Source organism: Podarcis gaigeae (genome assembly GCF_964106915.1).
Source record: "Podarcis gaigeae genome assembly, chromosome: 1".
Classification (NCBI taxonomy): domain Eukaryota; kingdom Metazoa; phylum Chordata; class Lepidosauria; order Squamata; family Lacertidae; genus Podarcis; species Podarcis gaigeae.
This window is the reverse complement of record NC_139678.1, coordinates 11,864,057-11,888,347: the sequence shown is the minus strand read 5'-3', so window position 1 is coordinate 11,888,347 and position 24,291 is coordinate 11,864,057. Positions and strand designations below refer to the sequence as shown.

At 46.9% G+C, this 24,291-nt stretch overlaps 1 protein-coding gene and 1 long non-coding RNA gene across 2 annotated transcripts in view; one reads left to right on the top strand and one right to left on the bottom strand.

Annotated features, from left to right (window-relative positions):
- Positions 1-24,291, top strand: part of LOC310845196 — a 280,162-nt gene that overhangs the window by 48,530 nt on the left and 207,341 nt on the right. The window lies entirely within an intron of this gene.
- The window catches only part of NUDT14 (nudix hydrolase 14), a 55,695-nt gene continuing 51,759 nt past the window's right edge, over positions 20,356-24,291 (bottom strand). Inside the window, exon 5 of the mRNA XM_083738392.1 lies at positions 20,356-23,488. Coding sequence (XP_083594518.1) covers positions 23,245-23,488 — 244 coding nt within the window. The 3' untranslated portion in view covers positions 20,356-23,244. The remainder of the gene's footprint in view (positions 23,489-24,291) is intronic.

The window sequence follows — 24,291 nt, the reverse complement described above, 5'->3', positions numbered from 1 at the left end:
AGCATGATTTTCTTTAGGTACCTTGGTTGGACAGACCTAACCTTCTCTTATGCATTTTGACCATCATCCTGCCATTTTCATAACGCAGGAGAGCAGTGAAGGTCGCTTCCCCCTCAAGGGGAGGGTGGGAATCCCTGAAAACTTTGCAAGGAGGAGAAGGAAGAACGATCTGGGATGGGTAGGGAGAGAGAGATGTCAGTGCATTTGCAACACATGACTCACCCAGGAGGGCTGGAGAATGCAGAGGGAGGAAGGAAGGAGACTTAGAGAGGATGGATGGAGACAGTAAAACTTGTCAGTCCGCACATCTCCTGGCATGCGCTCACAGCGAGGAATGTGAAGGGGTGGAAGGTTGTGCGGGCAAAGGGGTGCCTTCTGAAGGGCATGTCTGAACAGGAAGTGGAAGGCATGTCCGCTCCCTGTTCTTGGTGATTAAGAATGTTTCAAAGAAACGTGGGGGAAATGCCTGTTCTGGTCTTCCAGGAACAGTAGGACGCAGGCTCTGGAATGGCCCTCAAGCCGCAACTTCCAAGTACGGATTTGTGCCTTTTAGAAGAGGTGATGAGGGAGGTTGGGGGAGAATCTGTCAATTTCACTTTCTCATTTTTTTCATTTAAGGTGAGTTCGTTTCCACATCAACCTGCAATGGTGGTGATGATGGTTAAAAATGTTCATTAAAAATCCAGCAAATTTATCCTAATACGTACATTTTTGTATGGAGTTTCAATAATAATAATAATAATAATACATCAATAACAATAATAAATAAATAACCTCTCCTGGTATGTCCCATGGAGGACCTTACAGTCTTCAAACAAAAACATCTTGGAGGTCCTGGGCCACAGGGAGGTTAGGCTGGCCTCAACCAGAGCCAGGGCTTTTTTGGCTGTGGCTCCGATCTGGTGGAACGCTCTGTCACAAGAGACGAGGGCCCTGTGGGACTGGACATCTTTCCACAGGGCCTGCAAGATAGAGCTGTTCCACCAGGCCTTTGGCCAAGGCACAGTCTGACCCCCTTCTTCTGTAATCCTCATAGAACTCTAGCCCAATGGTTGCCATTAATTTGATTCTAAATTGATTTTAAAATGAATTGATTTTACAATGCTGTGTTACTTTTATTGTTGTTAGCCGCTCTGAGCCCGGCTTCGGCTGGGGAGGGTGGAATATAAATAAAATTTTATTATTATATTATTACATAAATAAGCCAACCATCTGGGCGGCTTCCAACAAACTGGAACATTAAGCACAGTAAAACATCAAACATTATATACTTCCCTATACAGGGCTGCTGTCAGATAATAATACAGTAATAATAATAATTTTTGCAAAGCAGTTTTCCCTGCTCTAATGCATTTTTGCATGCTATTTTCAAGCAATATGTGCATTTTTACACTCACTTTACTCTCCATATGGGCATCTTCATTCAAATGACTGCATTGCACAACACTGCAGATGCCGAAGGACAGCTGTGCTTTGGTTTATGTGTTGTTTTTGGAAAAAGCATAAATTGGGTCTGTTCACCTTTAAATGCAAACCGAACCGAATTTCTCCTGCATCCCTAGCTAGAAACGACCCATGTGCAGAAGATGATCATTTATTGATATGCTGTCATCAAAGTACTTTGAACTGCCCCGGTTGTGGCAGGGTGCCAGGGCGTAGCTTGTCACAGAACATCATATGGCACAGGAATCATGATATACCAGAGAGCCTTGGCGCACAGAAAGGACATAAGAAAAGCCCTGCTGGGTCAGACCCATCTAGACCACCGCCCTGTTTTCACAGCGGCCAACCAGATACCTCAATGAGAAGCAAGTAGGATCCGAGCACAGGAGTATTTTCCCTGTCTTTGGTTTCCAGCATCTGGTATTCAGAAGCATGATTGCCTCTCACCCTGGAAGCAGAGCAAAGCCATTCTGGTTAGTGGCCAGGGCCGACTCTACCATAAGGCAGAGTGAGGCAGCTGCCTCAGGCGGCCAATTCTGAGGGGTGGAAAGTGACCTTCAAGGTGTGCCATGTGGTCTGCTCTGCATCTCGTAAGCTAACTTTTGCCCTAGCATGGCCAGTCCACCAATAAGGCAACCTGCCTCGGGTGGAATGCTTCTCCCACACCTCCACCTCCAGAACATGGACCCAGATAAGTGGGGAGTGGGCGGGAAGCATCAGTGGCACATCTTGCCTCAGGCATCAAAAGGTCTTGGGCTGCCCCTGTCTTTACTCCCTGCTTGTTCCTGGTGTGGACCTTTATCCCACCCTCGTTCCTGATGTAGACCTTCGCTTACCACTTCTTTCCTAGTTGTGGGGAGGTATTTTGTGATTCACCTCAGGAACAAAAATGTATTGGGCCGGCCCTACTAGTAGCCATTGGTAGACTTATCCTCTATGAATTTGCCCTATTTTAAATCCATTCCTTTTGGTGCCTCCTCTAGCAGCGAGTTCCAAAGTTTAACTACGCACTGAGTGGAGAAGTTCTTCCTTTTATCTGTCCCAAAGCAATAACCACAAATACTTTAAAAATAAACATTAGGGGAATGCTTAATTTTCTGTCAGGGCTCCTCTCTCTCTATGACACCTTGGAAACAGGCAGAAATCCGGCCACCCCGCTATTGCTGGGCAATTACCATGCTAGACAAAATGGTGCCTTCTGAATTCTCTTTGATTTTCAAAGATGCATTTCATTTCAACATTCTGTTTTTCCTTCGGTTACAGCATCGGATCCCAAGGGTTGCTAAACCTCCCCTGCCAAAAAACGCTCTTTTCAAACCTACCCCCTAGCCACAAGTTAAAAGAGACGCAAAAAGAAAGGAGCGTCGTCACAGGGCTCTGTCAGGAACGAAAACAAGAAAAAGATGGCAGCCGTACCGAAGACATGTGGCAATTTTCACAAAAGTGCATTGTTGTTGTTTAGTTGTTTAGTCGTGTCCGACTCTTCGTGACCCCATGGAACAGAGCACGCCAGGCACTCCTGTCTTCCACTGCTTCCCACAGCTTGGTCAAACTCATGCCGGTAGCTTCGAGAACACTGTCCAACCATCTCGTCCTCTGTCGTCCCCTTCTCCTTGTGCCCTCCATCTTTCCCAACATCAGGGTCTTTTCTAGGGAGTCTTCTCTTCTCATGAGGTGGCCAAAGTCTTGGAGCTTCAGCTTCAGGATCTGTCCTTCCAGTGATCACTCAGGGCTGATTTGGAATGGAGAGGTTTGATCTTCTTGCAGTCCATGGGACTCTCAAGAGTCTCCTCCAGCACCATAATTCAAAAGCTTCAATTCTTTGGCGATCAGCCTTTTTTATGGTCCAGCTCTCACTTCCATACATCATTACTGGCAATACCATAGCTTTAACTATATGGATCTTTTTGGCAAGATGATGTCTCTGCTTTTTAAGATGCTGTCTAGGTTTGCCACCACCTTTCTCCCAAGGAGCAGGCGTCTTTTAATTTCGTGGTTGCTGTCATCATCTGCAGTGATCATGGAGCCCAAGAAAGTAAAATCTCTCACTGCCTCCATTTCTTCCCCTTCTATTTGCCAGGAGGTGATGGGCCCAGTGGCCATGATCTTCGTTTTTTTGATGTTGAGCTTCAGACCATATTTTGCGCTCTCCTTTCCCCCCTTCCATCTAAATTCGACTCCCCTGCTCTCCCGCATCAGATTTCTGGGCTAATAAGAAATTGATGGCGGCGGCAGCAGCCTCCTCAAAATAAACAAAGTCAAGTCAGTCCAGGCCAGCCTCTCTTGCCAATCAGAAGGTCGGCGGTTTGAATCCCCGTGACGGGGTGAGCTCCCGTTGCTCAGTCCCAGCTCCTGCCAAGCTAGCAGTTTGAAAGCACGTCAAAGTGCAAGTAGATAAATAGGTACCGCTCCGGCGGGAAGGTAAATGCTGTTTCCCTGCACTGCTCTGGTTTTCCAGAAGCGGCTTAGTCATGCTGGTCACATGACCCAGAAGCTGTCTGCGGACAAATGCCGGCTCTCTTGGCCAGTAAAATGAGATGAGCACTGCAACCCCAGAGTCGGCCATGACTGGACCTAATGGTCAGGGGTCCCTTTACCTTTAAGCGTAGATCAGTGTTTCCCAACCTTGTGCCTCCAGCTGTTTTTGGACTACAATTCCCATCATCCCTTGCCACTGGTCTTGCTAGTCAGGGATGATGGGAGTTGTAGTTCAAAAACAGCTGGAGGCACAAGGTTGGGAAACACTGGCGTAGATAATGGGTGAGTAAAAATTTATAAGAAAAATTAAAAGATCAGTTAACACAGCTATATGGGGTGGGCTTCAGAAGTACAGATCTAACAATATGGGCCTTCAATTTAGGATTGAGTTGTAGCATGGATCATTCTTCGTCAGATATCTAGCATGGTAGCGCAAAATCTGGCGGCTGAATATGTGACTTCTGGGCTCTTGTCCTGTAGTAATAGGGAGATGTTGTTTTGTTCTGAACGCCCAGGAAACTGATATAAGATGGGTTGGATAAACCTAGTTCGAATGTCTATCTAATCCTGGCACTGAAGAAGGGCACGCTCCGTTGTTTCCTGCTGCCCCGAGCCACATGGCAGGCCAACCCTTCTTGGCTCCAAGAACACGCCAGCTTGTAAGTGAAATGATTGCCTTGGATGTCAGGATCCCTCAGGATTACACGAGCGCACTAGGTCGGATTTGGGAAGCAGATTAAATTTGGGTAAAATCTCAGTCTGCAAACTGGGGGCGAGGGAATGAAGCAAATCCTTTTCCTCATCAACAGCATCTCATGTGATGTCACGCCACCTCTTCATTTGCATAGGTATGTTGACAGATGAGCTGACATCATTTTTAATTCAAGGAATGAAAAGGTTTCTCCCTTTCGGTGATTTGCGTGTGTGTGTGTGTGTCTCTCGTGAAAATGTTTAGCTGATTACATATGTTGCCCTCACTTGTTCTCCGGGTGCGTGGGGTTTTAGGGGAGGGGTCGTAGCTCTGGTGGGGGACACGTTGTGCTCCTTCTGGGGTAGTTTGTGCTATGGTTACCAGATTTTTTTCAATTAATCTGGGTATACTTTTTTTTTTTGAAGCTGAAGAGCAAGAGGGAGTCAGTAGTGGGGATGGTGAGTCAAAAGACCCTGGGCCCAAGCACACATGCATATTGTATAAAGGTGCAAAGCCCTTCTTTCTCACCCTGTGAAACATACCGTAAATGTGCAGAGTTTTTTAAAAACTGGGCAATACCCGCCCATGACTCTCAAGCCTCCCCCGATCTCCTACCCCCTTCCCCCTTTGTTTTGACTGATCAAGGGAGGCTTGGGAGTCATATGCGTTGTTTTTTTTAAAAAAACTCTGCACATTTATGTTTCACAGGGTGCAAAAGAAGGGCTTTGCACCTTGCCTGGCAGAGAAACCACGTGCCTTGTGCCCCTCCTGGGCAGTGCCTGCCCGCTTGTGACTCCCGAGCCTCCCCTGATCTGTCAAAACAAAGGGGGCAGGAGATCTGTACCGCTGTACGTCCCTAGTCCCCCTTCGGCAGTGGCGGTGGCATCGAGCAGCTCCTGAAGCCAGCCAGAGCCAACTGTGTTACCAGGCTGGCTCCGGGCTGCTGAGGCTGCCGCTGCCACGTTTCCCAGGGACAGATTTGCAAATCCAGGGACTATCCCTGGAAACCGGGGACGTCTGGTAACCCTAGTTTGTGCACCTTTGGTCCCCGCTCTGCACTCAGCTCTCACCTGTGTCTCCTAGAAGCTGACAGCAGCATCTGACAACGGCCACAACTCAGGAATGGCTTTGACTGGCTGGCTAAACCAGGTGAGGGGCTCCGATGGGTCTTCAACCCTCTGGCCCTACATGCGAAGACTAACTCTGTCGGATTGAGCAGACAAGACCAATAGTGGGTCCAACAGTCAAGAAGGCTATTTCTGCACGTGCTGTAGAGGGAAGTGAGGGGCAGATGGGGTTTGTCAACCTGGGAAGGCAGCCCATCTAGGAGAAGGAAAACTCTGGTCCTAAATCTCTGGAGTAAACCCTACACAAACACGGAGTGGAGTTGCCTTTGGGTGAGTGTTGCTGTAGGTGTTTTCCTGTTGTTTCTTGTGGGACGGGAGGTTCTCAGCATCACCTTTTGCTTCTGTGAAATGGGCATTTTGTCGTGCCCACAATACTGTCCCTCCCACTCCAATTTCCAAATTAGCCCCTAAAAAAGGCTAAAAAAGGTTGGGAACCCCCTGCCACCGCCTCCCAATTAATTTTAAAGAAGTACTATTTTTATTTCTGTCCAGCACCAACCAGAGGACAGCAACAACTTACTCTTTGAGCAGCACTATGACATTAAATCTGTTTCAAAAAGAAAAGCTCCAAGAACATTGCCACTCATCTGCCTGCCCCCCCCCCGCCCCCGCCAGCCCAGTGACTTATTTTGGTTTGGAGCAAGCAATCATTCAGTTCCTTTAATAATTAAAAGGCATTTGAGTTGTCTAAGCCTCAAGAAAGAGATAAGCAGCTTTCTTAGGACCAGAATTCAGACTGGTTTAATAAGGCGCATTTATGGGAAATGCTCTTGGTGCTTAGCAATGCAGCACTGAACATTTTGGGTCTCTGGGAGACAGAATGAAGAAAGGCAGTGCACATCACCCGTAGATGATTTAAACTAAAATATTAAATAGTCAGCGGAGGGTAACTTTCAGGGAATTGAGATCAGGCGTGATTTTTCTTTCTTTCTTTTTTTTTTAAGGAATATTGCAAAACAAGCCCGGCATTGCTACTGCCGACCAGATAAAATCCATAAGCATCTTAGCAGTTTAATTCTGCAAGGGAGATGCAAAAAATTAGCCAGGGATGAAAGACAAAACCCATAATTAAGAAGGGCGGATTCAGCTCACACGGAATGCATTTCCGGCCGTCCCTCCCCCCCCCCCGCCCCCAAATCCCACCTTCAAATTTCCGACGTGTGCATCAATGTCAGCTGGGAAATGCTGGTTTCTGTGTATATGCAACCATGCTAAAATTACAGGATATTTGCAATGGCTAATCTGATAGGAGCCCTTGCTAATCTGCATACAGATGGCTGGCGGATGTGCTAAGTACTGTATCACTTTATGATACTGAATACCTTGGTCCACCCAGGGCTTTATCAGATGCTGCTGTTGCTGCAGGTGCAATGGATCAGGATTCCCCCAAGTTGCCTACAAAGGGGCCGTTACACTTTTGTGAACTCAAATAAAAGGGTCGGCTCAAAAAGAGGGGGAGAGGCAGCTTTAACCTGCCCAGATGGCAGCCATTGATTCTAATTCCTGCTGAACCAGAGTCACGTTACAGAGTCCTTTTAAAATTTATATGTACATGTGAGCCATAGGCAATGTTATTGGCAGACCTCTGCATAGAGGCAGAGACAAAGAGGCGCTTCGACGTCAGGGATAAAAATAAGAACCATTTGTGCAAAGATGCGCTCCCTTCTCCGGCTTTCGTGAAGCCAAGGAGCCTCGACTATCTTTTCCTTTGCGGCCTTTGTTGAAAACACCGACAGTGGAGAAGAAAAGAAAAATGTAATGGAGGTTAAGCCAATTATAAGTGACACATGAGATTATTGTGCTTAAAACCTTGAAGCTGATGATTTGCAGGGATTCTCAGCACCCAGAACTCCCACTCACTTTCCAGGCTTGGACATGACATTGAACAGAATCACAGGGCACGGTCAGAAGGGAGCCTTGGGGAAGAGATCCCCACCAGAGGTGACATGCTCCAGATAATTAAGGGCTGTCTTGTGAATCTGCTGGATGAAATAGCAGAAGAACGTTGCCTCAGGAGAGTGATGAAAATTCTCAGGGATGATTCACACCCTGGCTGGCAATTTCTTGATCTCCTGCCCTTGGGCAGAAGATATAGAAGCATGATTAGTCGCACCAACAGGGTAAAGAACAGCTTCTATCCATGGGCTGTTAGGCTGCTGAATGAAAAGATAACAACAGGGCAACTGAATTTCAGGTTCGGTGGGTGTGCGTCAGTGAACGAAGGGAATTAAGACTAAAATAGCTGAGTGGGGGGTGCTTGTGTAATCTCACTGTATACAAGTTGTACAAGTGACAATAAAGTATTTCAATTTCAATATTTCAATTCAATAATGGTTCCAGTAGCTCAGTTGCTCACTGGAAGGACAGATCGTGAAGCTGAGGCACCAATACTGTGGCCACCTCATGAGAAGAGAAGACCCTGATGTTGGGAAAGATGGAGGGCACAAGGAGAAGGGGACGACAGAGGACGAGATGGTTGGACAGTGTTCTCGAAGCTACCAACATGAGTTTGACCAAACTGCGGGAGGCAGTGGAAGACAGGAGTGCCTGGCGTGCTCTGGTCCATGGGGTCACGAAGAGTCGGACACGACTAAACAACTAAACAACAACAAGCTCAGTTGGTAGAGCAACAGACTCTAAATCTCAGGGCGGTGGGTTCAAGCCCCATGTTGGAAGAAAGATTCCTGCATTGCAACACATTGGTCCCTTCCAACTCTACAACTGTATGTTTCTATGAAGCTGAGGGATGGGACACAAAGGTCCTGCCATTCCCCTCAACAATGGGAATCCCAGAAGAACCTGGCTGCTGAATCAGACAATGGTCCATCTGGTCTAGCATCCTTCTCTGACAGTGGCCAACCAGATACCTGTGGGAAGCCTGCAAGAAGGTCAGGTGCACAACATCGTTCTCCCTACTCTCTCCCCCCCCCAGTGGTATTCAGAGGTATTCTGATATTGGAGGTGATATATGTTGGGATACTGCCAGGGAGACGGGGGCATCAGGCAGGACCCCAGCTGGCTCCAGCCACCGTCTGGCAGCCAGACGATCACCGATCTCCCTTGGAAATAGCATCAATCAGCGACACGAGCCTCAGATTCGTTTAGAGACCCGTACACGCTTTATCAGCAGAGCGAATAAATCTTCTCACAGCAAAAGAGGCGGACAGAGCCATGTGTAAGCAGTATATTACAGCATTTTATTCATCAGCAGGAACAAAGGGGGAAAACATGTCCTCTTCCCTTCGTCTCCAGCAAAACAGCAATGCAAGAGCTATATACAAACGGAAGTTCCCAGCAAGCGCTGGAAGTAAACAGGCATGTGACACACAACAGATGCCCAGACTTTTAGAAGACATCTGAAGGCAGCCCTGTTTAGGGAAGCTTTTAATGTTTAATAGACTATTGTATTTTAATATTTTGTTGGAAGCCGCCCAGAGTGGCTGGGGAAACCCATCCAGATGGGCAGGGTATAAATAATAAATTATTATTATTATATAGTGTAATACAATAAGTATAATCAGCTATAAACACACATATAACATTATTGTCCTAATACATATATGATTAATAGAAACCAACTATATTCCGTACAAACTTGTTCCAAATGTCAATATATTTATCCAAACAAGTCTGTCGATAGGCAATTGGTTCATATGTTGCGAGTGTTGTCATGTTTTAAGCAGAAGGGCTTTTTTTTTTTGAGGATGGTGTCTGTCATGGATGCTTTATTTGAGATTCCTGCATTGTGGGGGGTTGGACTAGATGACCCCCGGGATCCTTTCCAATTCTACAATTCATGTTGATTAAAGGGGATCTTATCTTTATTCTTCCAATTCATCAATATTGGTCTCTTGGCCACAGTTAGGGCTTGTAGAATCCATTTCCATTGTCCAGTTGTCAGCTTTTTCCACACAGTCATATTCCCCAATGAATCCTGGGAATGGTACTTTGCTAAGGGTGCTGGGAACTGTAGTTCTTTGGAGGGGAAGGAAAACTACAGTTCCCAACAATCTTTTATGGGATGTGGGTGTGCTTTCAATGCATGGTGTCTATGCAGCCTAAGTCTGACGACACGCAGTAGCCTCCCAGGGCTATGCCACAAAGCACAGCGAGATGCAAGATATTCAGAGGGCTATTAGAAGGTTATGCTAGCATCTCAATTTCTTTATCTCTCCTAAGACGGTTTGGCCTTTCGGATGATATCTCACTGCACGGCAGACTGCTACCATGGAAGCCACAGGCTAACTAAGTAGACCGCTGATCATCCCGCTTACAGACTTGAATTAAAAAGCTTTGCCGATCCATCTTGAGGTCGGACGAAGGGCCAGGCGCCAGGATAAGCCACGAATCGCCACCTGGCAGCAGGGCAGCTTTAAATCTCCTCTTTCCCCTGGCCAGTTGTTATTCCCTCCACTTATTAAATAAATATTGCTACAAATCAAGGCCGACAGCCACGCAAGCAAGATGGAGTCTTTGAAAAAACAACAGCAGCCAGGCCGCGAAGAGCCAATAAAGGGAGCCAGACCAAACTATGCATTTAAAAAAAAAATAACAAAAGGAGAATAAAATAGACACTTTTTCCGCCACAGACACTGTGCAAGACATAAACGTGGAGGCCAGCAATTGGCAATCTGAAAAGAAGCTTTTCCACTTTTTGGCAGGGGTTAAGGGTGCCAACGGGGTGGCTCTGTGGGTTAAACCACTGAGCCTAGGACTTGCCAATCGGAAGGTCGGCGGTTCGAATCCCTGCAATGGGGTGAGCTCCCGTTGCTCGGTCCCTGCTCCTGCCAACCTAGCAGTTCGAAAGCACGTCAAAGTGCAAGTAGAGAAATAGGTACTGCTCCGGCAGGAAGGTGAACGGCGTTTCCGTGCGCTGCTCTGGTTTGCCAGAAGCGGCTTAGTCGTGCTGGCCACATGACCCGGAAAAACTGTCTGCGGAAGTGGACAAACACCGGCTCCCTCGGCCAGTAAAGCGAGATGAGCACCGCAACCCCCGAGTCGGTCACGACTGGACCTAACGGTCAGGGTTCCCTTTACCTTTAAGAGTGCCAACTGGTTTTTCAGCTGCCATCCCAAGTTCTTTCTCCTCCTCTGCTGTGTCAGGTACCCAGGTGAGAATAAGAAGAGCCTGGCTGGAACCAAACCAAAGGTCCATCTGGTCTATCATCCTTTCATGGCCTCCAACATTTCTCTGATGAAAATTGGGACGTCTTATTCCATAATGATGATGGTGATTTTATTATTTATACCCCACCCGTCTGACAGGGTTGCCCCAGCCACTCTGGGTGGCTTCCAACATATATAAAAACATAATAAATCACTGAACATTAAAATAAACTTCCCTATACAGGGCTGCCTTCAGATGTCTTCTAAAGGTTGTATAATTACTTATCTCCTTGGCTTGGAGGTAGCATAACTCCAGACCCTCCAACATTTCCCTGATGAAAATAGGGATGTCCTAAGGGAAAGCGGGGCGATCCGGGATCAAATAAAAAACTGGGGCAGCTTCTGTAAATCCAGGACTGTCCCTGGAAAATAGGGACACTTGGAGGGTATGAAATAATAAAGTGCAATACATACTGAGCAGTTATCATCAGATTATACACCATGTCTACCTAGCAGTGAACACTGCAGCTCAACGCCTGAGAGTCTCCTAACACAAGTTATTACCTGCTCATCTCAGATGCAACTACAGTCGTAGCCAGTGGCGTAGCGTGGGGGGTGCAGGGGGGGCCGGCCGCATCGGGCGCAACATCTGGGGGTTAGGGAAATCCACGGGTTAGGGGGCGCAAATCCATGGGTTAGGGGGCGCAAATTACTTGCCTTGCCCCAGGTGCTGATAACCCACACTACGCCACTGGTCGTAGCTTGGTTTTCGAACTTAATCCGTTCCGAGAATCCGTTCGACTCCCGGAACCGTTCGAAAACCAATGTGCGGCTTCCGATTGGTTGCAGGAGATTCCAGAACTCAAGCGGAAGCCGCGGAAGCCGTGTCGGACGTTCAGCTTCCGAAAAATGTTCGCAAACTGGAATACAGTGGTACCTCGGGTTACATACACTTCAGATTAAATACGCTTCAGGTTACAGATTCCGCTAACCCAGAAATAGTACCTCGGGTTAAGAATTTTGCTTCAGGGTGAGAAGAGAAATTGGGCTCCGGTGGCGCAGCAGCAGTGGGAGGCCCCATTAGCTAAAGTGGTGCTTCAGGTTAAGAACAGTTTCAGGTTAAGAACGGACCTCCAGAACGAATTAAGTACTTAACCCGAGGTACCACTGTACTCACTTCTGGGTTTGCAGCGTTTGGGAGCCAATTTGTTCAGGAGCCAAGCCGTTCGGGAACCAAGGTACCACTGTATAGATCATGGGGAGGCAAACTAATGCCCAGGAGCCGGAGCCGGCCCAATCGCCTTCTAAATCTGGCCCGTGGACAGTCCGGGAATCAGCATGTTTTTACAGAATGTGTTCTTTTATATAAAATGCATCTCTGGGTTCTTTGTAGGGCATAGGAATTCATTCATTCACCCCCCCAAAAAAATATAGTCCTGCCCCCCACAAGGTCTGAGGGACAGTGGACTGGCCCCCTGCTGAAAAAGTTTGCTGACCCCTGGAATAGATGCATTTACTTTCATGGATATTGTTAGAGGTTGGCTGTTTGTACTGTGAATCATAATGCATAGTTAAGGAATAATAATGGGGGACTGATGTATCGGTAATTCCGAAACAGGGACATTTCGAGTGGTCTGGGGATGGGAGGAGAAGTGTTTGTGTTGGCAGGGGCTGGGGGGGGGGGACTTGGCCTGCCCAAGCCTTTGGCTCCTTTCCCCCCATTGATGAGCCTCTGAATCGCCCCCAGCTTGGAGCATGTGTTGTTGCTGTTGCTGCCTACATCTTGCGAGGCTGTGTCCTTCTGCCAAGTTCATCTGCAATTCTATGGGCCACTCTGGAGCTCAGGACTCGTCCCTCTCGCCTCACAGGAGCAGGTGGAACAGCTGCAGCTTCTGCAGAGAGAGACAGTCAGTTGGAACGCTCCCTTTCCCAGGGAGAATTTGGCACGGCAGCCGCTCTCGGGTTCAAAGCAATTGAAGGATGTGTCGGCAAAGGGCACCCCTCCCCCCCCACTGGGAAAAAAAACCCCACAGCTGGTTCGGGTGCCAAAAGTGGCGTTTGCCATGACAGCACACCTGCTCAGGGTTCAAGGGGCAAAGCTTGCTCTGGATGTGGCAGGTGGCTCCTCCCACCTGCGAAGCCTTTGGTGTGGCGTGAGGTGGCAGGGGGACAGGAGGCGGGCGGGAAGAGCCATACAGCCTCCCAGTGGCCTGCAGGCCTGTTTTGACGGAGGCCAGCAGGAAAGCAACATTGCAAGTAGGGAGGAGCCACAAAGAAGCTAGTCCTCATGAGGTCTAGAGCAAGCGTAGAAGGCCAGGAAGCTCTCGGTCAACTCTGACCAGGGCTTGTGAACCAATGAGGTGTCTGTAGCAATGACAAACCTAGACAGCATCTTAAAAAGCAGAGACATCACCTTGCCAACAAAGGTCCGTATAGTTAAAGCCATGGTTTTCCCAGTAGTGATGTATGGAAGTGAGAGCTGGACCATCAAGAAGGCTGATTGCCGAAGAATCGATGCTTTTGAATTATGGTGCTAGAGGAGACTCTCGAGAGTCCCATGGACTGCAAGAAGATCAAACGCATCCATTCTGAAGGAAATCAGCCCTGAGTGCTCACTGGAAGGACAGATCCTGAAGCTGAGGCTCCAATACTTTGGCCACCTCATGAGAAGAGAAGACTCCCTGGAAAAGACCCTGATGTTGGGAAAGATGGAGGGCACAAGGAGAAGGGGACGACAGAGGACGAGATGGTTGGACAGTGTTCTCGAAGCTACCAGCATAAGTTTGACCAAACTGCGGGAGGCAGTGGAAGACAGGAGTGCCTGGCGTGCTCTGGTCCATGGGGTCACGAAGAGTCGGACTAAACGACTAAACAACAACAAGCCAAGTCACTCTTCCTGGTGTTTAGTCGGACGGAGCAAGCTTGTTTTCTCCTGCTCAGAAGGGCAGGACTCGAACCAATGGCTTCAAGTTGCAAGAAAGGAAATTCTGACTAAACATCAGGAAGAACTTTCCAACAGTAAGAGCTGCTCGACAGTGGAATAGAGGTGGCGGACTCTCCTTCCTTGGAGGTTTTCAAGCAGAGGTTGGATGGCCATCAGTCATGTATGATCTAGCGGAGATTTCCGCATTGCAGGGGGTTGGACAACCTGACCCTTGGTGTCCCTTCCAACTCTACAATTCTATGATTCTGTGTTTCCCAATTAAAATCAACAGCCTCACCACAACAGCCTCACCTCACCGCTGCTGTTCAAAGCTTACAGCTGTCATGTGGGCATTTACAGTGGTACCTGGGGTTACAGACGCTTCAGGTTACAGGCACTTCAGGTTACAGACTCCACTAAACCAGAAATAGTACCTCAGGTTAAGAACTTTGCTTCAGGATGAGAACAGAAATCGTGCTCTGGCGGCGCGGCGGCAGCAGAAGGCCCCATTAGCTAAAGTGGTGCTTCAGGTTAAGAACAGTTTCAGGTTAAGAACGGACCTCCGGAATGAATTAAGTTCTTAACCCGAGGTACCCCCCACCACCATGGGGCAAATAGCAAGTGTGGGGAGGGGGTTGATTTTAATCAGGATAAATGGGGAATCGTGAAGTGTTTTGTTCCTGATCCCCTTTCTAGATGCTACAAATTTAAGAAACCAGAGAGAATCTCCCCATTATGTTCTCCCTGCTACAAGCCTCTTCTGTTGTGTAACTGATCCTCTGTTTCTGTTTGCTTTACTTGGATTTATTATTATGATTGATTGATTGATTGATTGATTTTTGAAATTTTTAAACCTGGATGACATTTGGAACAGAAAGGCAGGGCATAAAAAAAAAAATTAACAACCAAAGGAGAGGCCCATCAGACTTACAGCAAGAAGTTCTATCCTTGTCTTGTAATTTAGAAAAAGAAGGGATGAAATTAAAGAAGAAAAGCTGTGGTCTATGTGTCTTAGCAACGCTGGTTTATTCTTCATTGTAAGTCAGGGAACCAGCAGGCAGAACATGACCTTGCAGCGGCCAATTCACACCTGCCAACTGTTTGGAAGAAGATTGCAGACAGCACCAGGTGTGCCGTTTTCGAAAGATTTTATTGCTGGGTGTGTCGCGGGTGTATTTTTGGAGGCGTGATAGCCCACAGTGGCGATTCTGTATCAGAGTGGCCTGGGGCCTCCTTAACAGAAGGCACTGCTCTCCTTTAAGGGTTATCAGAAGACAGTCCACTCTCTGTGAATGTTTCCCCTATCTGAAAGCCTGTCCGTTCCAAGCTATAAGGAAAGAGAGCAGGAAGATCTATTAACCGTCACCACCTAGACTGCAGACTGGGCGAGCAGGCAGGTTTGCTGCTATGGTGAGATAGATGTGTTATATCTCTATTTAAATTCTAGTAATTACGCCTAAATTTTCAAGGCTGCATATTAGTCAGTGCATGCAAATCGGCACCTTCTTCTTCTTTTTGGAGAGGGATGCACCCCACCCCTTTGGCAATCTATAAGTGCCCATCTGACTCCATCAGTGGTGTTCTTGAGATGCCCTGAATCTACAGATGGGAGAATTTTGTTTGGTCTGCATTTCAGTGTGGAATTACAAAATCTGCGCTTCTCAGACTGATATGTGAACACAGCTCTCCTCTGATACTCACACTTCTCTGAATTCAGTATAATCAGTGCTTTTTTCTTTAAAAATGTTTAGGGATACTCTCATTTTCATTCACAAAAATCACCATTTTAGAGTTCAAATCTGGGAAATTAAATACAGTAAATGGACAAAACTACGATTCACAAAATGTTTAGGGGTATGTGTACCCCTGCGACCCCCCCCCCCCAGAAAAAAGCACTGAGAATACCTGAAGGAGTGTCTCCACTCCCATTGTTCAGCCCAGACCCTGAGGTCCACCTCCGAGGGCCTTCTGGCGGTTCCTTCACTGCGAGAAGTGAGGTTGCAAGGAACCAGGTAGAGGGCCTTCTTGGTAGTGGCACCCGTCCTGTGGAATGCCCTCCCATCAGATGTCAAGGAAATAAATAACTACCTGACTTTTAGAAGGCATTTAAAGGCAGCCCTGTTTAGGAAAAATTTTAAGGTCTAATGCTTTACCATTTTTAGGGTGTAAGCCATGCAGAGTGGCTGGGGAAACCCAGCCAGATGGGTGGGGTATAAATAAGAAATTTATTATTATTATTATTATTATTATTATTGGCATGGCCAATCATCAGAGATGATTGACTTTGGAGGCCAATAGCATCAGGCAGGTCCACTGGTCCCCAAGCCCTGCACTACAGACCCCTTCATTTGCTTTCAAGCTCCCCACTTACATTGGGGTTACACTCCCAGGTACTGCACATATATGTGAAATCGTATATGGTGGGAAACACCATCTGAACACCCTCTAAACCTCTGGAAACCTTTGCAAAACCCTTAAATAAACCAGCAGCACTTACCAGACTGGCATGAACTGGCAAAGGTGGCTCTCAGTCTTCCTCATTGCTGGAGAACAATTTGGAAACAACAAGAAGGAGCCGTTTTGGCCCGCTTTGCAGTATAAATGGATTTATGTAATTATTTCCTGGTGCTGCACAGTGTGGTGTAGTGGTTAAGAGCGGTGGACTCATAATCTGGTGAACCGGGTTCGCTTCCCTGCTCCTCCACATGCAGCTGCTGGGTGACCTTGGGCCAGTCACACTTCTTTGAAGTCTCTCAGCCCCACTCACCTCACAGAGTGCTTGTTGTGGGGAAGGGAAAGGAGAATGTTAGCCGCTTTGGGACCCCTTCGGGTGGTGATAAAGCGGGATATCAAATCCAAACTCTTCTTCTACGCAGTCGACCCATTGCATCGTGGGTTCTTGAAGCTTGACGGAGCAAAACATCTGTGCCTAATATACTCAGTGAAGCACGTGCACAAGTGAATGTACACACACATTTGTGTTTTTGATCATTTTCACGAAAGCAAAAGGAGGCCCAAACAGTCTCCCCTCACCTTTCGCCTTTGACCCTTGCATAAACGTCTGCAGCGCAGGCTGTGGGAATCCTGGGTGTCAGTAAAGGTGATCGAGTTTGCATGGCTGAAAGTTCTGTGTTGGGTTATGCCGCCGTTTCTCAGACTTGGGTCCCCAGCTGTTGTTGGACTACAACTCCCATCATCCCTGACCACTGGTCCCGCTAGCTAGGGCTGGTGGGAGTTGTAGTATGAAGGGGTATGCTACCCTTCATAATTTCCTGGGGGAATAGTGTGGCTTTTTCATTAAAAGAAGGAAAGAAGCCCCTACATATATATAAAAAATCTCTATAGGAGGAAAATCAGAATTCCACAAGTGATTATGTTCAAGTTGCAATATTGTGTTCTGATTCTGATTTGTCCTAAGGTGGGAAAAGGAATTATGCTGCCACTGGAGCATGGCTCTCTCAACCAAGGAAGAGATATAGGAGATATAGGAGGAGATATAGGTGATTGTCAGGCTCGGAGGGGATGCTGAAACAAATAGTGCAAACAGTTCATCTTCGCTTGTAAAGCTGACATAGGTGATGAGCTGTTGTTCCTGGTTTCTTTTGCTTGCAGGAAAATCCACATTAGTGCCCATTCCAATAAATGATTTGTGTGTGAGCGGTTGTGAACTGATTGTGATTAGAGCAACACGCACAAATTCACTTTCTTGTGTTAGAGATTATACCTTGCACATTGCGAGGAAAAGAGGAGAGAGACTTGTATGAAATTTGCACAGGCTCACTTAGTGTGCAAATGCCGAAATTTGGAAAACAATTCCTGTAATATAAATAGAAAGAACACCATGCATCTCACCATGGTGAGGAAGAGTGACCTGGGAACCTGCTTACTGTTGACGGGCAACTTCAAGGCTCCTCCTGCTCTCTTATCTGAAAGTTCATTGTCTTTAAGCCAGCCTTGGACCAGTTTGCCTTTCGCATAAAGGGCTCTCTTGAAACAGAGGATGATGGCCGACAGCCCTCCAAACAGAGGACAGTCATCTGTAAAACAGGACTCAGGCCACCCTGGATAAATGTGTATAGTCAACCTGGAAGCAACCTCCATGAACTATGTGTGGAAACAGGGCTCTGGGATTGAACCCCAAATTCCCGATTATATAGCCCAGAAAAAAAGCCTATGCATATTTTCAAAGGCAAGGCCATAAATATTAAACATAGTTCAAGATGAGCCCAATTAGAATGCTAATTAGAATGGGAAAAACATTTGCCCTTATTAAAGAATGGTGGCTGGCAGGCGTGTGATCAGCAGATTAGATATGCAAAACAAAGTGCAATGTGGAGATTTCGAATAAATAATTAAAAAAGTAATGAATATAGCTAATAGGCACAACCCACTCATTTATATCCCCACTGGTGTAGCTCCCATTCATTTCAATGGTGCCCCAGCTCCCCAAAGGATTTTGCCCAACAGGTTTATTGCATTAAAAGAACCTTTAGAGCTTGAAGCGTGGCAGGTGGAAGGAAAGGCAAGGTGGAAAGTTATTTACAGATGTGACTTGGGAGATCTGCAGTCACAGAGCTCCTTGATCATCATGGTCTGCTGCCCAAACCCAGCAGATGCAAATCTAATTAGATCTAATTACACTTTCCAAAAAGAATGCTAATTTGAGGCAACGGTGTGCAAGGGTGTCTAAGTGCCTCTTTTGCACAACGTGATTTGCCTCTGATTTCTTAAACAAGAAGCTCTTTCCAAACCACCGCTTTCGGTTAACAAAACACAGGTCTCTGGAATTTAGCAATAACAATCACACCTTCTATCTCTGTTTTCTAGTCTTGATTTCTTGCGGCCTGTCCCCAACAAAATCAGCAACCCTGATTTGCTTGTTAGAAATGCTGCTGATGTGAATTGCTTTTGCTGGTTTTCATCTTGGCCTTCTTTCCCGGGTGTCTCCTTTGCACCAGAAATAACCATCAATATGGGTGTAAGAAGGCATCCTTTTCCGCCCCGTATTTCTCGCATGCAGTATTGTTTCCGTTTTGCTGCAGTCCGTTTCCTGCCCCAAACTACATAGCTCATCTTGCTGTCTGTTGCAACAAAATTACACAATTTATGTGCGCTACACAATGCTACTGTTAGGTGAATTTGTAGCTGGTTGACTGGTGGAACCCAAATACAGTGGTACCTCAGGTTAAGTACTTAATTCGTTCCGGAGGTCCATTCTTCTTAACTTGAAACTGTTCTTAACTTGAAGCACCACTTTAGCTAATGGGGCCTCCTGCTGCTGCTGCGCTGCTGGAGCACGATTTCTGTTCTCATCCTGAAGCAAAGTTCTTAACCCGAGGTACTATTTCTGGGTTAGCAGAGTCTGTAACCTGAAGCGTATGTAACCTGAAGCGTATGTAACCCGAGGTACCACTGTAATGCTCACCAATGGTTCTTCACCATCCTGGAGAAAAGGGGAATGTGGACTACCACAGGAATTGACCACGACCTGTTGTTGTTCAACGTAACTGACTCAGATGAAGGATGGACTGGCGGCAGAGAGGACAAAGAAGAAGAAGGGGAAATAGTAATAGTTGTCTGTTCTTCCCATTCACCCCTCAGAGAAAAGGAGCAAATCTATTCACTGGTCCCACTTCTTTTTGAACTGCAACCATTTAATACACAGCTGTGCTCCACATTAACTGAGTGAAATAAATTCCTAGGCAGCATTAGAGGGCCTGATTTACACACCTGGATTTATTTTTAGAGGTAAGCGCCCCTTGGTCTTGAAATAACCCCCCCCCCAAAAAAAAACACAACCTCACATTGAGAGCTGCTTCCTCTGTCCAGCTTCCTTTTTGGTTCCTGGGCAATTCAGTAGCCTTAGCTGTGTGGCGCTGCTGCAGCGCCGCCACCACCTTAGGCCATAGGGGGTACTGCAGCTTTCAGCCCAACAGAGACCAGGTGACCTCAGGAGCAATCTGGTCTTCTGCAGCTTGTTGCTCTGTCCACTGAAGCCAGCTTGCCCAACTATATCATCCTTTGCACACAAGGGCATCAGCAGCAGCGAGGGCTGTGAATAAGGATCTGTCCACCCAGAGCTTTGCCGCCACAGAGAAAGTGCTTCCTTAGTAAGTTTGCAGGTGCAAATATGATATGGCATACGGTGGTGAGCTTCGATGGGAGTCCTGTGTGAAGTCGCTGCCTGCAGCAGCACTGTCGGCCCCCAAATATGTTCACATCCGCATGGCTTTAAATCAGCAGCACTGCTGCAGAATGTGCGCACCTCCTGAGATTAGCTGCCTCAGAACATGCATTTTAAATCGCCCCACTGACACAGATAGCATTGCCATGGTAATTAATGCTAACACTGCGAGGAACGGCACATTTAAGGTGGTGGTGGGGAGATTTCCTATTTTAGATCCCCTGCTCTTTGGAGGATGGCTGATTTGCTCTCCATCGACAATGATGTCACCTTTCACAGCATTAGTGAAGGCTGCATATCTAAGGCTGGAACAGCCCTTTACGTATCGGCATGAGGATTTGTTTGGAAATGAGAACAGGCAATGCAATTTAATTTGTCAGAATCATGCACTACTCCAGAACACTTTGCTTTCATCACTCTTTATTTTTCTTTTATTTATTAGACAGCTTTTGCCTCTGAATCAGATTCTCAAAGTGGCTAACAAATTAAGATTTTTTTAAAAAAGACATGATTTAAGACAACATCGAACTGATATACAAAACAACATGATAAATAGCCTCTTAAAGTGATCTCCAGCTTCTGTGATCTCCCAAGTCTTTCTACGCAGTCTTACAAATGAAAATAATAGCTGTAGTTACCAAGGCCATTTACAACAGAATTTAAAGCGGCAGCAGCAGCAGCAGCACCAATGTTAAAAACGCCATGACCAAATATTAAAATGAAGATTAAAAAGTAAATTTAGACAACGATACGGGCCAATTCTAAAAAGAGCAACAGGATCAGAAAACTAGATAACATGAGAACAGAGGTGGGTAATCTTTGGGCCTCCAAGTATGGCCAAAGGGCAGGGAGAAATCTTGAAGCCAGAGGTCCCCACACCTGCTTTAGAAGCCCGAGGTAACAGAAATATTCAATGTGAACCGATTTCTCAAATAGGCTGAAGGTTTTAAAAAGACACCATAAAACAGCAAATCAGTACACAACATAAAATGGTAAAAAGCAGAGCACAGCTCAAAGCCACTTCCAGCATCAGCAACAACCTGCCCATCCAACCCAATGCTGCCTACTCTGATTGGCAGTGATCCTCCGGGGTCTCTGGCAGGGGGTCGTCTTCCCTATCACCTGCTATGTGTTGCTTCTAGGTGAACTAGGCACCCTCCACCCCATAATAACCTTACAGTGGAACACAATTATTTCCGTTGGGAGGGGAATCAAGCAAAGATGTGCCCCAAAGAAGGCAGATTGATGAGTAGGAGAAAGATTTCATCGCAGGGGACATTTCAGACATGAAATTACAGTATTTTTCGCTCTATAGGATGCACCCAACCATAGGACGCACCTTGTTTTAGAGGGGGAGAACAAGAAAAAAAAAATCTCCCCCTCTCTGCGCAGCACCCCTTCCATTTCTCCTCCCGCTTCGCTGAAGGGGCGCTGCGCGTAGAGGGGGGGTATTTATTTTCTTGTTCTCCCCCTCTAAAACAAGGTGCATTCAGTGAAGTCGCCTTCAGTGAAGGCAACCCGAAGCCTCTGGAGCGCAGCGGGAGTTCTTTGGAAGCCTGGAGAGCGCGCTTTCCCTCACCACTAGCCTCAAAGAGCAGGTCGGGGCTGGCGGGGGAAGCCCGGGTTCCTCCCCCCCAGCCCCATGGACCACACATTCGCTCCATAAGACGCACAGACATTTCCCCTTAGATTTTAAGAGGAAAAAGTTGTGTCTTATGGAATGAAAAATACGGTAAGCTGGCAGAGCTGTCACAGAGAAGCCGGTGCAACTTGCAATCGGGTTTGAGGTCACAATACAAGTGCCAGGAGAGACTCCTGAGGGGCACAGAAGAACCTTGGTCCTTCTTGGTCCAAAGGCCAGATTTTATCTCTCCCATGCCTGTGGGCCAACTTTGATAGGTGGGAGGAAACACATGCCTGTCAATCAAATGATGTCACTGTGACTCCAGCTGACTGACACCTGTCAAAGTTGAAAGGGTGCAGTGTTTCCCAGGCACCCCAAAACCAGCTAATTTTGGGGTGTGCGAGAAACAACTTGCAGAGTGCTAAGCACGTCCTTCAAGTTCTGTACTTGGCGCTTGAGAAGTGTTCACCCCGGGGCTGCGGAGAGCCTTGTGCCGGGCTTCCAAAGCAACCAACGACCAGCTGGTTAGCAAGCACAGATCGAGGAGGTTGTGTGTGATGCCAATCTATGGTGCTAGCAAAGCCCCGTTCTTAACTGATGTCATATATGAAGTTGGGTGTATGGCAGGTATGTGTGGCTTGGCCAAAACAGAGACCACCAGCCATATCCGGTCCCCTGACTGGTCTCCTCTGCAGCAGCCAACTTTGACTCAGCAATTCCCAAACTGGACCAGGGCTCATCAATGAGAAGACAAAACACATTTGGTACATTAAAGCAAAGCCAGGGTGACTGCCCACAGAGAGTGCTCCGCCCTTGCCTCCTTCCAATGAGCTTTCACCTCCCTTTGCAGAGCCATAGCAGAATTCCTTCTCTCCGTGGGGGCTGTTCGTTGCATCCCTGCGTGAGTCACAGCTCTGCGCCAGTCTCCTCCCAATGGGGAGGAACAGCCAGATCATCGGCTTATGCAGAAGTGTGTGCTTTCATGTGTCATCTGAAAGGCTAGTAATTCTTCCTCCAAAAGTCAAACTTTTGGAGTGCAAGGGGGTGCCTGTGGCGGTTATTGCTCTATCCTTTAATATGCTTTTCCCGCCAGCGGGGTTTGCACGGCGTAATTAAACATTACATGCATGTATATGTAGAGTAATCCAAAGGACCTTTTAAAAAAACGAATAAAAGACCCTCTTGCAGTACATGAAACAGAGGCCAGGGGGCGGGGAGGGGAGGGGGGGGAGCAAGGGCTTAATCCTTCCCTTCCTCACAGTTTTGTCATTCCAAATTGCCCTCCCCAAACAGCTGCTGCTGCAAATGCGTGTCTGTCCTAGCAAATTAGGATTCTGCTCTCCCAGCTTTCGCAGCTTCTATGCTGTCCAGCGTTACGTTCAACCAGTCAATAAGGAACTCATGGCTGTCAAGACTCACTGCCAATGGTGGGCGAGGACTTATGTCTGCAGCTGCAAATGATGTCAAATGCTTAACACCCGCTTTGCCCGAGGTTAGGGGGAAGAAAGCAGCAGTTTCCTAATTTCCATTCCTATTTTTGCGACTCTTTCCTGAAATATATACATTCAGGAAGGGGGAAAAAAATCTTATAAATGGTTTGATGGTGGTTGTTTTTTTAAATGAAATAAAAAAATCACAACCTCACCCCTCCAGAAATCTCAGTAATGGTTATTCTTTTTCTAGCAGCTTTGGGACAACGTTGGTCTGGAACCACATGAAGCTGAAGATGAAGCCCATGGTTTTAGGGAGAGCTTCGTCAAATGCAAAATTCATGCAGTCTTGCAGAGGTATTTCCACCACCTCAATCAGCTCCCCTTCTTGTGGCTGGCCTCCTCCTTCGCCAGCTTTCATCTCGTCTGTTACCTCGGCGTAAAACAAGGTCTGCTTTGATCCTGACACACCAACACCAGATCTTTAGGGGTGAGAGAGGGGAGAAACCAGTATATATTTAAGGAAACCTTACATGAACACCTGTCAAAATAAGGGGCACTCTGCAACTGAGAGCAGAACTACACAGTGTGAGAAACACAGGATGTTGCTGAATGGCAGTCCTGCACTTCTGTAATCTGTAGTATATTATTTATTTATTTATTATTATTATTATTACCATCCAGCTTACACATTTACACCCAGCTTATTAAATACTAAGAATTGAAATAGCATAAAAAGATCCATTAAAACACAGACAATAACAATATAAACATTACAGCACCAGCACTTTCCTCAAAAACAGTCAGTTCCCAAATATCTATTGCAGGGGTGCCAACATGAATAAAATATTGGAGGGTGGGCAGGTAAGCCCCATCCAATGTAACTGATTGACCAATGTAGCGCATGCACACCATTTGAATGGCAATGCCCATCAGTTGGGGGCCCCCCTCAAATATTTTATTGGGGGGAGGGAACCGCCAAAAGGCCCTCAGCACTGGACCTCAATGTCTGGGCAGAACGATGGGGGTGGAGACACTCCTTGTTGTATGAAGAAATGAAGTTGTATGAAGAAATTGGCTGGCTGGGTTAAGACAAAATGAATGCAGAATTTAAAGGTATGGAATTTGTTGTAACTGGATGAGGCAATGCCCGCCAACTTGGGTGGGAGAAATTCATAGAGGGAATGTCTGCAAAAGATTATTAGTCATGCCAGCCAGAGGTTCAGTAACATTTGCAGAGGTGCTGCTGTGGACCTTCCCCTGAGACTGGCTACCAGATGGGCTT